The sequence below is a fragment of the Nyctereutes procyonoides genome, unplaced genomic scaffold (genome assembly GCF_905146905.1).
Source record: "Nyctereutes procyonoides isolate TBG_1078 unplaced genomic scaffold, NYPRO_anot_genome, whole genome shotgun sequence".
In the NCBI taxonomy this organism is placed as follows: domain Eukaryota; kingdom Metazoa; phylum Chordata; class Mammalia; order Carnivora; family Canidae; genus Nyctereutes; species Nyctereutes procyonoides.
This window is the reverse complement of record NW_026575126.1, coordinates 38,664,330-38,677,883: the sequence shown is the minus strand read 5'-3', so window position 1 is coordinate 38,677,883 and position 13,554 is coordinate 38,664,330. Positions and strand designations below refer to the sequence as shown.

At 44.9% G+C, this 13,554-nt stretch overlaps 2 protein-coding genes across 4 annotated transcripts in view; one reads left to right on the top strand and one right to left on the bottom strand.

Annotated features, from left to right (window-relative positions):
- Positions 1 to 13,554, top strand: part of MEIOB (meiosis specific with OB-fold) — a 39,509-nt gene that overhangs the window by 23,487 nt on the left and 2,468 nt on the right. For 2 of the 3 annotated variants that reach the window (XR_008666408.1, XR_008666409.1), the window contains exons 13-14: positions 747 to 833; positions 4,392 to 5,328. The gene's annotated coding sequence lies outside the window, so the exon portion shown is untranslated. The remainder of the gene's footprint in view (positions 1 to 746; positions 834 to 4,391; positions 5,329 to 13,554) is intronic. The other variant, XR_008666410.1, reaches the window with a different exon arrangement.
- Positions 11,945 to 13,388, bottom strand: FAHD1 (fumarylacetoacetate hydrolase domain containing 1). Its single transcript, XM_055339974.1, has one exon. It carries the CDS (start codon positions 13,110 to 13,112, stop codon positions 12,447 to 12,449), a length of 666 nt encoding a protein of 221 aa, XP_055195949.1. The 5' UTR covers positions 13,113 to 13,388; the 3' UTR covers positions 11,945 to 12,446.

The following is a 13,554-nucleotide window of genomic DNA, read 5'->3' as shown; positions in this document are numbered from 1 at the left end:
GATCCCTGATCCTGGGATCATAACCTGAGCTGAAGGCAGGCATCCAACTGCTGAGTCACCCAGGCATCCCAAGAAGACACTTTTTATATAGTCCAGTAACTGTGGGTACAACAGCACACTGGAGGGACACCTGGGTGGCTCAGTGGTTGAGTGTCTGCCTTTGACTCAGGGCGTGATCCTGGGGTCCTGGGATCGAGTCCCCCATTGGGCTTCCTGCATGGAGCCTGCTTCTCCCCCTGCCTGTGTCTGCCTCTCTCTCTCTCTGTGTGTCTTTCATGAATAAATAAATAAAATCTTAAAAAACAACAGCATCAGCACTGGAGATAGTGATCAGTTGAGGCAGAGGGAGGGTTTGGTGGTATTCCACCAACTAGCTGAAGGAAGTCACCAGAGTCAGAACACACGTGGAGCCCTCCTCCACCAGGACAGCAGCAGACACTTAGTCATGTGTGCATGACAGGCACCTGGTGTTTCTCCTTAGCGCCAGCACCTGTAGTTTACCGTGAGCCCTCAGCCCCGCTTGGTTTCTATTTTGTGAAGGGGAGTTTTCTGGGCTGAGGCACCTGACTGCCCTCAGACATTCAGTTTACGGATGGAAGGCTTTCTGACCTTATCTCCTCCTTTAAGAGAATTGAGTTGTAATTACTATAAATAAAATTCCCTTCGAGTGCACAAAGTCAAGTTTCACATTATTGTTGAGTTATTTATATGGACTTTGGAAATATCTGCTTGATTGTTTTAACCAGGTAAATGAGTTTCTTGCAATGACGGATGAACAGAAAACAGCATTGAAGTGGCAATTTCTTCTGGAAAGAAGCAAAATTTATTTAAAAGTTAGTGCATTTTATAGTACTATGCCATTCTATATATTCAAGTAATAAAAAAAATCCTAGAGTCTGACCTAATAAATTAGGGCATTTGTTATTTTTAACAATAACAAATAACAATTTACAATAATTTTTAACAATTCCCAGATATACAGAAGGATTTGGTTAATGTGGAAACAATGCAAGTAGTCAGGTGGGTTTTTTGTTTTTGTTTTTGTTTGGCGTAGAATAAAAGGATTCCACCTGACACCAGAGGAATAGACCAACAGCAGTGCCTGGCTGACTCGGTAGAGCATGTGACTCTTGATCTTGAGGTCATGAGTTTGAGTCCCACGTCCAATATAGAGATTACTTAAAATCTTGGGGAAAAAACAAAGAAGTAGATCAACAAAGATTATATCTGTTTTGTTAAGTCCAAGGCAGGGCCCTGGGCTGTAGGGTCAAAGCTGATATCCCTGTCCCCCTGCCGTGTGACAGTGCTTCTCACTTCAGTGAGTAGTATCAGATGGCACAGTCACATGCCACATGCTTGGATGCAGGGGAGAGACGGGAGAGTCAGAATCCCAGCTCCACCACTCCTCAGCCTCTGTGACCCGCTAGAACTCTGTGATCCTACAACTCTAGTTGGAGCAGCACTAGCAACCCTTCAGTGTGGGAGGATCATAGAATCTTAATACTTAAGAGGAAAAAAGGGGAGACAAACTCCTTTTGTTTTGCAAGTTCAGAAAATGGGACCAAGAAATGTTGCTGCTTGTGTCAGGTCACAGATGAGATAGGGCTATAGACTGCATCATCTCTCTCCTTCTATCAGTCTCAAATGTTTTCTCCTTTACACTCTTAAAAGTTTTCCAGCTCTTGTCGAAGAGAGTTATATCTGTCAGTATTTCTGCATTAGAACATGACGTTGAGAATAATTTAAAACCTGTCCATGAGCCCACATGCCATTAACAGTCAGCAGTGATAACACGTCACATCCCACAGCCTCTAGAAAACCACAGTGTGTTCTATGCATGAGAGTGAGAAAGGCAAACAGCATCTTAGTATAAAATCAAGAAAATAGTTGTGATCTCATAGGTACTCTGAAATAGTCTTGGGTAACACTGCACCTGCTCTAGTTCAGCCTCAGAAGCAGGTGTGCCCATTGCCCATGGCTTCTTTACTTGGGGCCTTATGTGCATCCCAGTAGGTTGCAGACATGGAGTTACCTATGGCCTCGCAGATATTTCTAGCACATTGGTTCGAGGCCTCTTTGTTAGTAGGCTGAAGGGGGGAAATTGCAGTAATATACTGGATCTTTTCCACCATTAGCATGGATCCATCTACTTACTGTCTGCCCCTAAATCAGAGTATTCTCAGATCTTTGACCAACTTTGTTTTCCCTCCAAACCAGAGGTTCCAGTTGTTAATGAGTTTGACCAATTTGAATTCATGGCAAGTTATTTATAGTTTTCCTAACTAGATCTAAACATAAAAAAATTGGGACGCCTGGGGCTCAGTTGGTTGAGCATCTGCCTTTGGCTCAGGGCGTGATCCTGGAGTTCTGGGATTGAGTCCCACATCCAGTTCCCAGCAGGGAGCCTTCTTCTCCCTCTGTCTATGTCTCTGGCTCTCTCTGTATGTCTCTCATAAATAAATAAATAAATAAATAAATAAATAAATAGATAGATAAAATAAACATAACAAAAATTGCTGTAAAAAAGAGACATTGTAGCTTTCCAAAGGACATGTTTAAAAGGTATTTAAGTCAGATTTAACAGATTTTAAGCAGATATAAAACAATTCTATCAGAAAATGTAGTAAAGATCATGAGAATCTAACAGTTTGAATTATTTTAAATCAGTTAAAATATAACATGTAATTTAAAAAGTAAGAACTTGGGATGCCTGGATGGCTCAGTGGTTGAGCACCTGCCTTTAATCTGGGGCATGATCCTGGAGTCGCAGGATTGAGTCCCACATCGGGCTCCCTGCATGGAGCCTGCTTCTTCCTCTGCCTATGTCTCTGCCTCTCCCTCTGTGTCTCTCATGTCTCTATTCTAAATAAATAGAATCTTTTTTTAAATAAATAAAATCTTTAAAAAAAGAACTTACATTGTTCTGCTAATATGACAAAAACAAAGTATCGCTATAGAGATAGGTCATTTTATATATTTAGCATATTACAATTAAAAACAATGGCTACTTAAAAGGGTTCAGTTGGAGGGATTTCAAAGCAAGGTGTTTTAATGTCTTTTTTAAAAGATTGGTTTGTTAAAGAGAGTGAGAGAGCATGAGTTGGGGGAGAGACTGAGGGAAGAATCTGAGGCAGACTCCCTGCTGAGTAGAGCCCAATGGAGCTTGATTCCAGGATTCTGAGATCATGACCTGAGCCGAAACCAAGAGTCTGAAATACTCAACTGACTGAGCCACCCAGGTGCCCTGGTATTTTCATGTTTTAGAATACATGGTGATAGCAACACAAGTCCTTGTAAGTCTGATATAGTATCAAAGAATGATTTCCAAAAAGGATTAAACCATGACTCTCATACAAAAATAAAATGGATATGCCAAAGATTTAATTCATTAATCAATAAAGAAACTAGGAAATGGTTCTTAAAAAAATGATTTCAAAGAGGAACTCAAAGACTGGACGCAGAGGCTGAAGTCAGCAGTGCAAAATTGGGGTGATCCATAAAGGGCAAAACCCAACGTTTCCTCAGGGTGGAGCTGACCATATCCTCACAGGGACAGAATTCCTTTGGATTTCCTGGAGCATGACTGCCATTTGCAACACTACTGTTTTCTACAGCAGACTTTTGAAAATAGCTCAGCTAGGCCAGGAAAGGTGCTACAGAATGAGGCCACCAGACTGTGGGAGAGCGTGCCACTGAAAGACACCTACATACCCTCATTGCCCACCTCACCCTTCCCAGTGTTTCCTGATATTAGGCTGTTTTCCTGTTAGTCTTTGGAATTAGCATGGCCAGCAGACCTACCCTTCCAGTCTATGTTAAATAAAATGTTGGTGAGAGTGCTTTGTTAAATATAAAAAATAAGACATCGTTATTAATAAACTGCATCATCACATCCCCATAGTCTAACAGACAGGTTACTACCACAGGTTAGCTGTGTCACAGCTGCTAAGTGAACACACTTTATTTTATATATTTATTTAAGTCATCTCTACACCCAACATGGGGCTCAAACTCACGACCAAGAGATTGAGAGTGGTATGCTTTTCCAATGGAGCCAGCCAGGTGCCCCTTGAACACATTTTAAACCCTTCTTTTGTAGGTGTTGGATTTGAAAATCCAACTTCCCTACCAGAGAGAAATATGAGAAAAATAACAGATTTTCACAAAATCGCTGTCAGGAGCCAGATCTGTGATTTCTCTCCCAAACTCCTACCAAGGTGAACTCTCTTCAGTCTTACAGCTGTCACTGTGGTTTATGCTTACACTGCAGAACAGCTCATTGTACTTGTTTACTGCTTTCTCTGTTGTGGTCTATGGTTTTCAGCTTTATAAACATGGTAATTTTTAAAGTTAACTCTCTCTCTCTCTCTCTCTCTCTCTTCTCCCTACAGTTTTTTTTATCACACAGAGCAAGGGGCGGATTGAGAATTAGTGTGCTCTCATGTAAACTCGCAGACCCTATTGAGGCAAGTAGGAACTTGTCTGGAGGAGGAAATATTTAAAACAAAATACTTTAAACTCTGGACAAGAATATGAGTTTCAACTCTCTTGAAAGTGGAAAATGCATTTGAAAATTATGGATAAAATTGTATTTTGTTCAAACATGGTAAAAATGTTTCTATAAGTTGCTATTATGTTTCCTTCTGGAGTTGATTAGGAGATAAGTCTTAAAATCTCTCATCTGACCCAGCTCCTTTCTTGAAAGGCCTTTTCTACTGACTTGGCCCATTCCCCCCCAACTTGGAAAATGTTTGCATGAATTAATAAACAAGTTTAATCTTCCCCAGAGATATCAGTGATTTAAGTTCCTTTCCCCACTGTCTTGTTTCCCAGGAGAAAGATCAGATCCTCCAAAAATGACCTCCCTGGAGCTTGGCAGTGGCTGAGACTGCTCTCCAGGAGCTGGTGGGGCACTGGGTGGGAACAGCGGAAGCCCACGGGCAGTGCTGGGCAGCAGCTTTGAACACCAAAGACTTTCTCTGATCCTTGTCTTCTCTGATGACACATGGGGCCACCCAACGCTTGTGAAAGTTGGTTGACCAGGGGCAATATGTGTGAGTCTGAATCAACTGAGAGGAGACCAGCCTCAAAAGTTCTAGGAGTGGCACCAGTCTGGGACCTGAAAGGGTGGGGCTGCTCTGACAGGACGCTGGCCCCCCACTCCACCCACCACACCCTCCTCGTCAAAGCCCTGGAGCGCCCTGCTCAGCCCCACGCCATTCCAAGACACTTGCTGCAGGGCACCGGCCTACAAGCCCGGTCATTGCTGGCCTACGGTCTGGGAGGTTTGGCACTTCCATCACCCACCACAGGAGAGAAAAACAAAAAGTACGTATCTGAAACTTTGAAGGCGGTATTGGGAGATGAACTCATTAGTAGTGTTGTCTCTGGCTTTTACCATAGGCAGCTGTGGCAGAGGGGCATGATGGACCCTCGTGTGTCCAGATTGTGGTAATAAATGAGGAAATGGAGGACCTGACCTAAGTGTGCAGTCAGGGAGTGCGCCCGATGAAGAGCTTCCTTCCTTGCTCCCTTGGGGCAGGGTATAGGAGTATCGGGCAGGGTGACTCCAGAGGGCAGACAGGGAAAGAAGGCGGGAGAGTGCTGGAGTGGGAGGGCTCAGGCCAGGGAGGAGAGAGAAGCAAGGGTGCCCACCTGGTGGCCACATTCACACTCCTGGTTGATTAAGCAAGAGTGGGTGTCCAAGAGCACAGGAGACCAGGGAGGACAACTGGCCCAGACGGTGTGTCAGGAATGGCTGTGCCAGGCCTCCTGGTGCCCTGACCTCTGGCAGTAGGTCCCAAAGCACCAGTGCCTGGACCACAGGGGCCGGTAGCAGCCATGTGGCCTCCTACCGTCTAGGGGCCTCAGCTGCCCGCTGGCCTCAACAGCATACTGCAGGTGCTCACTTAGGCATTCCAAGTTAGCTTCTGTGGCATACCGCAGCACGGCCTGTGGGCCCGAGCAGGGTGGCCGAGGGCTCCGAATGGCCTCTTCACTGCTACCAGCACTTAACCAAGGATGCCCCTGCCCATCACTGGAGGGCCCCCGATTGCTTATTTCATTTGACGCCACAGGGCTAGGGGTCAGGCCACGTTGGATCAAAGGGACTTCCCAAAGTGAAACTTACACATTTATGGAATAAAGATGACAACTTGGTTGATATCTAAAACTTGTGAATTAGCCAGAATTCATGCAGTCAGAGATGTAAGAGAGAAGCATCCCATTCCATTGCTACAAAGCACACAAATCCCTGTTGGGGACCCACACTTCTCACTGCTCCCCAGGAGCTGCTTTTCCCGGTCCTGGCATCTTCCCACCTGCAGGTTTGCTTTGCTTTACGTAATAATGTCGTGGCTGTAGGATTTTTCGTAATTTATCAGTGGTTGCTCTCAGAAGATCTTCCTTTCCTAATTCTGCTATGCTCGTGGCAGAAGCACAATGTATATCCGTCCATCTGTCACTCGTCTAGAGGACCCCTGGGGTTTTGCTTTTTAAATATATTGTATTATAAAGTTTTATATGTTTATTGTAGAAAAATTACAACATAACAGGTAATAAAAAAGGAAAAGCCCATACTCTCCCAACCCCAAAGTCTTTAACTGGCAGGTGATGCATTCTGTACTTGTGTAGATGTTTTCGCTGATGTTGTTTCTTGTGGCAAAATATACATCACATAAAATTGACCATTTTAACCATTTTTAGGTGTACAATTAAGTGACCTTAAATACATTCACAATGCTGTGCAACAATCAGCACCTCCATTTCCAGAAATTTTCATCTTACCAAACTGACAGTGTCCCCATTAGACAATCACACTCCATTTCTGCTTCTCCACTCCTGGTAACCTCTGATCTGCTTTGTGCCTGTGAGCTTGACGACTTGTGTGTGGCTTCTTTCTCTGAGCATGATGTGTTTGAGGTTCCCCATGTCACAGCAGGTGTCAGCACTTCCTTCCTTCTTAGGGTTGAGTAGTTTCCCACTGTATGGTTGGACATTTTGTCTACCCGTTCATCTGTGTGTGGACATCTGGGCTGCTTTCGCCTTTTGGCTTTTGTGATTGGCCAATCACAGCTGCTGTGAGTAGGTGCTTTCGAGCACCCTCATGTTTCTGTGTCTTTCCTGTCATATGTATTCATCTTTCTTTGTTAAAGCATATGGTTTGCAAGTACGGGTTATTCCATAATCTGCGTTTACATTTAATAATTTGTAATAAACCTTTGTACATAATTCAACATTTGACCTAACTTTAGTGGCTATATATCATTTCATTATATGAACGTAGGGTACTGAAGGAAATCAATCCAATACTGTTAAACAGTCAAGATGTTCCCCACTTGTTGCTATTGTAAACAACAGCTGTAGCTACCTTTCTGTCCACATTCTTAATTATTTCCTTGGGATAAGTTTCTAGACATTAAATTGTCTACAATTGCTACAATTTTATTGCTACAATAATATTAAATTGCTACAATAATATTAAAATTGCTACAATAATATTAAAAGCTAACAATGTTGAGTTAACATTGTTGACAGACACTGTAATAAACACTCATAGTGCCCAACTTATACAAGGACTGTTAGTTTGCCCATTTTACAGATGGGACATGAAGGCCTGGCTGTAAGAGGTAGAAATGGAGGTGTTTGTGTGGGCAGGCCCTGTTACTGCAGGCTCACACTCCATGTGCTGCTTCCAGGATGGTCTCTGGCTCTGAGCTTCTCCATCTGTGGTTCTTTTTGTAAATGGAGATTACTATACCAACTTCTCTTGGTGACTGTCAACACTGAGTACATCCATATATGTCAAATGCTTAGACTCACACACCCAGTACATGATCAGGGAGTATGTTATTATAAACGTTGAAGTGTAGCAGTTTCACTGACACTCATATTTGGCAATATTTTTGTCATGTGAATTCTATTCTGCTTTTATAGTTTGATTTTTTTCTTCTATAGTTGATTTTCTTTCTTTTTTTTTTTTAAAGTAGGCTCTATGCCTACGGTGGGCCTTGGACTCATGACCCTGAGATTAAGAGTTGTGTGCTTCAGGTGCCAGGATGGCTCAGTCAGTTGAGTGTCCAACTCTTGGTTTCAGCTCAGGTCCTGATCTTAGGGTCATGATTTCAGGGCTGTGAGATTGAGCCCCGACTAGCTCTGGGCTCAGCGAGGAGTCTGCTTGAGGTTCTTTCTCCCTTTGCTGCTCCCCACCCCAATGCTCTCTTTCTCTGTAAAAAATAAATAAATCTTAAAAAAAAAAGGATCATAGCCATGATACCCAGCATTGGCTAGGGTGTGCATAAAAAGGTATTCTTAAACACTCATGACAAGTACAAATTCATGTGTCATATTCCCATGGAAAGTTGGCAAATACTTTATTTTAAAGATTATTTATTTATTCATTCATGAGAGACACAGAGAGAGGCAGAGACATAGTCAGAGGGAGGAGCAGGCTCCCTACAGGGAGCCCAATGTGGGACTCGATCCCTGAACCCTGGGATCATGCCTTAAGCCAAAGGCAGATGCTCAACCCTGAGCCACCCAGGCATCCCGGCAAGCACATAATTTAAAGTGCAAATGATTTAACCTATTTCATGTCTATGCCTTTCCCTAGGGAAATAAATGCCATATGACATATGTGGAGGATGTTCCTTAAGTCACTGTTTCTAATAGCAAAACATTTGAAGCCTATGCAGCCTGTAGGGATATTGGCTCCACCCAGATCCCCGACTCTCAGGCACACACCTAATCCTTCAGCTTCTCTGAGACATGGGGAATGACCTGGGGGCAGTTATGGGAGGAGTGGGGCCAGATTCAGGCAGGGACTTCTCCTTGGAATGGTCAGTGGACTGAAGCTCTCTGCTAGGTCTGAGATCACCATGTTCTTAGTTTGCTTTCTGCTATTTCTGCTTCCTCTCCATTTTTCTGAGTGCCCCTTGAGTAAACCATCTGAACAAGACCCTACCTTAGCTCTGCCTCTGGGGTTTTCAGTCTAAGACAGCATTAAAAGAGATTATGAAAATCTATATTCACTGTCCTGGAAAGATGTTCACAGTATGTTTAGTGGATGTAGAATACTCATTTTCCATAAAAGCTCAATAAACATTAAAAAAAAAAAGGTGTAGAAGGGATGCCTGGGTGGCTAGTAGTTGAGCTCCTGCCTTCAGCTCAGGTCGTGATCTAGGAGTCCTGGGATCGAGTCCCCCATCGGGCTCCCTGTGGGGAGCCTGCTTCTTCTGTCTATATCTCTGCCTCTGTCTCTGTGTCTCTCATGAATAAATAAAATCTTTTTTAAAAAGTGTAGAAGAACACATATGAAGCCATACATGCTACATGAACTAATATTATGGAATTTTCTTTCTTGCGTGTGGTAGTGGTATTGCATCTATATAGGAGAAGGTCCTTATTCTTAGGAGATACATCCTGGAAGGGTAGAGTGTTTCTGCAACTCATTTCCAGTTTTCCAGACAAGTGTGTTCAGGGATAGTATGTGTGGAGAGGCAGAGAAAACAATATAACCAATGTTAACAATTACTGAATCTAATGAAGGGCACGTAGAAGTCATTGTATTAGTCTTTCAACTTTTTAGTAGGTTTAAATTTATTCAAAATTAAAAGTTGGGAGAAAATGTGCCTCCTGGGTGCTAGGATTACTATGACTTTAGCAAGATCAGGAATTGTAGGAATTGGTATCTCTGTTTTTTTATTGTCTCAGCCAAGGACTTTGTGTGCTACACCTGCAATGCTGTTGTCAGCGGTTTGTGACAAAGCTTGTGCCACCACTGTGGTGAACATTGACCTCTCTGGGTGCTGGCTTGTGCCGCCCAAGGGGGCTGCATGTGAACCTGCTCCTGCCTCACGCTTTTTGGCTTGCTTTGAAGGCTGTCAGCTTGGTGGGCTTGTGTCAGCTGAACCTCGTGTCTGCTAGTTAGACTAGTACAGGTTCAATATGAGCATACCCTTGAGTCAGCTCTTCTGCTGACAGGAACCTAGCCCAAGGAAATAACTACAAATGTGCTGATTCTACTAGCAAATGATTAGAAATGGTTTCCATTACCAAGAATGGAGGACTGATTTCAGATTCTTATGCAGCCACCAAAGACTGCTGCAGGAATGTGCCAGCTGACATAGAAAGATAGGCACCACACACAGTGAGGAGAGTAGGTTAGGAAATTGAGTTATGAGCATGTCGTATTTTAAGAATTGCAATTACACCCACAGATCTGGAAGGTACACTAAATGATTCACCTTGTCTGTCCCTGGGTGAATGGAATTTTGGATGTTTTTCCTTATTCATATTTTTGAACTCATCTGTGATGAACACATTGCTTAAGCAATTAAAATAAGAAACTTGATTAGAAGAGAAAACAAGATAGTGTGACATTTAATACACAAGTCCAGTCCTGGCATTCTTCACAGTAAATTATAAACTAAATGTGGGGTTGCCTAATACCTACACATTTGAATCTTCTTATAGATCTACCTGCAAGATGCAGCCTGCGCTGTGGTCAAGACTTCACTTTCTGATCATAGGAAAGCTAGATTACAACTTGGTTCTGTCCCTCAGCTGAGTGACCATAAAGCCAGGCTGGCTTGCCTCTAAATCTACATCTTAACGTTTAACAGGGATGGTAGTAGTATCAATCTCACAGCTTTTTAAGGGTTAAATAATACATGGAAAGCTCTTGGCCCAGTACCTAGCAGTACTAAGGGCTCAGTAAATGTGAGCTATTATTATTATTTAAAGACTTATTTACTTATTCATGAGAGACAGAGAGAGAGAGAGAGAGAGAGAGGGGGGCAGAGACACAGGCGGAGGGAAAAGCAGGCTCCTTGAAGGGAGCCCGATGTGGGACTTGATCCTGGATCCTGGGATCATGACCCTAGCCGAAGGTAGGCCCCTAACCACTGAGCCACCAGGCATCCCAATGTGAACTATTATTAAATTAGACGTCCTTGCCTTTCTGTGAGGGGCCAGCAGATATCTTGTTTACATATCCAGCAGGAGCCCCTGCCTAAGCCTCAAGGACACCACGGGGCACTGTGCATCTTACACAGACTTTTTTTGTTTTTTAAGATTTTTATTTATTTGAGAGAGAGAGAGAGAACACAAGCAGGGACAGCAGCAGAGGGAGAGGGAGAAGCAGGGCCTCAATCCCAGGACCCTGGGATCACGACTGGGCCAACTGACTGAGCCACCCAGGGGCCACTTGCCTGGACTTTTTGTCCTCACAGCAGGTTGGAAAAAAAGTAGCTCTCCCAGGCCAATGAACTTCCTTGTCTCTGGTTGGGGAAGAGGTGCTGATTAACTCTATTAATAGAACACAGTGCTCCAGAGGCCAAAGGTCAGTGACCAAGGTCTGAAGCCCCCTAATAAGGAACTGTCCTTCCTAGCCACTGCAGGAGGGATAAAAGTACACTTTTAGGCCAAACAAAACATAGCATATTTATTTGGAAAACAATCATTTCAAAATTATTTTCCAAACTCAAAATGTACAGGCCATGGTACAAATGAGTGAGGTTGCCATTAATCGTTCACTTATTTTTTTTAATCGTTCACTTATTAAGTACAATTTTATTTATTTATTTTTTTTATTTTTATTTTTATTTTATTTTATTTTTTTTTTAGAAATTCTTTTTTTTTTTCTTTTTTTTTTTTTTTTAATTTTTATTTATGATAGTCACAGAGAGAGAGAGAGAGGCAGAGACACAGGCAGAGGGAGAAGCAGGCTCCATGCACCGGGAGCCCGATGTGGGATTCGATCCCGGGTCTCCAGGATCGCGCCCTGGGCCAAAGGCAAGCGCCAAACCGCTGCGCCACCGAGGGATCCCCTAAGTACAATTTTAAATTAACTGATTATGTGAAGGAGTGTTTATCCATATTTCCATGATGAGAAGCACTTGAGAATACTGAAGATTAATTCTGCTAATTAATACAATAGGCTTGGTATGGGCCAGTAACGTGGAAATTTTTATTTTTACAAATACCTTCAGATGATCATCATGATTGAGGAAATTTAGAAAACATGATTTTCAAAATTCCTTTGCATATTTTAAGTTTTGAATTACTGATCTCAGAACATCCCAATGAAAAGTCTTATCCGGTCCAGTTCTAGGAAAGGAAAGTAAGTCTTCTGAACATTTGGTTTGATAAATAAATTCTCCTCTTTGGAAGCATAACAAAAACTTTAATGTGGTTGTTTCCTAAAAGACAATCTTCTTACCATTTCTGGCCCAGCTTTTCTACATCACATTTTCCTTGAAGGGTCCATCTTGCTGAAGTCCTAACGATCCAATTAAATCACAGTTTAAAAATTCAGTTTCTTATTGCAAAAGAAAAGAAGAATTAGATTCTTATTAAAGGATTGTCACATTTAACTAGCTTTGCCGGTTTCTGTCCAGCTCCCTCCTCTCCTGAGAACTCAGTAAGTTACGGTGCTTTGCGCAGACTCAACACCGGGGCCCCTGCACCTGGAATCTCATACTGACCACCCCGTGTATGCCAGCCTGGATCTCATCGTTTTCTTTAACGGGCCCGACTCCCTTCGGCGTCCCGGTCAAGATAATATCTCCTTCTTCCAGGGTCATGATCTTGGACACGTAGCTGATAATGTAGGGGATGGAAAAGATCATGGAGGAGGTGTCACCCTCCTGCCTGAGTTCGCCGTTGACCTTGAGCCAGAGCTTCAGGTTGTGAGGGTCCGGGACCTTCTCTTTGGGCACGAACGCGCTGACCGGGCAGGAGGTCGTGAAGCTCTTGGCCAGCGTCCAGGGCAGCCCCTTCTTCTTGCACTCGTCCTGCACGTCCCTGGCGGTCATGTCCAGGCACAGGGCATAGCCGGCCACGTAGTCCATGGCGGCGACCTCGGGGACGGCGCGGCCGCACCTGCCCATCACCACGCCGAGCTCCAGCTCGTGGTGCAGGTTGCGGGTGTAGGCCGGCATGAGGATGGCCGAGCCCTCGGGGGCGTAGGCGGTGGACGGCTTCAGGAAGAGCACCGGCTCGGCCTGCACCTCGCTGCGCATCTCCCTGGCGTGGTCTGCGTAGTTCCTGCCCACGCACACGATGTTCTTCCCCCACTCCCAGAAGCGCGACAGCGGCCTGTGGGCGGCCATGTCCCGGACGGGCGCCCCCGCATCACGTGACTCCGCCGGGACCCAGTCACCTGATGCCTACGGCGCCCCGGAGAGAACCAACTACCTCAGGGCGCCGTCCCGTCTGCGACGTCCGTTCCGCTCTGCGCTCCCCCGGGTGCTGGGCGGTCGCGGCGCTTACGCTCCTGGCAGCCGTGCGCAGCGGCTGCGGCGGGACAGCGGCCTGGCCCCTGGGGAGAGGCGCTTAGGCCCTGACGCGGCGCCCCGGCCCCCCGCCCCGCCTCCGGCCCCAGCCCTGGCCGGCACTCAGGTCAGCGGCAGCCCGGCAGGCAGCGGGCACGGGTTTGGACGCGGACGCTCATTGGCCGGCTTCTGGGGCGGGGGCGCGAGGCGGGCTCCAATTGGCTGGAGGGCGGGGCGGCGGGCGCCGATTGGCCGCGGGGCGCCGCCGGCGTGTGCGGCC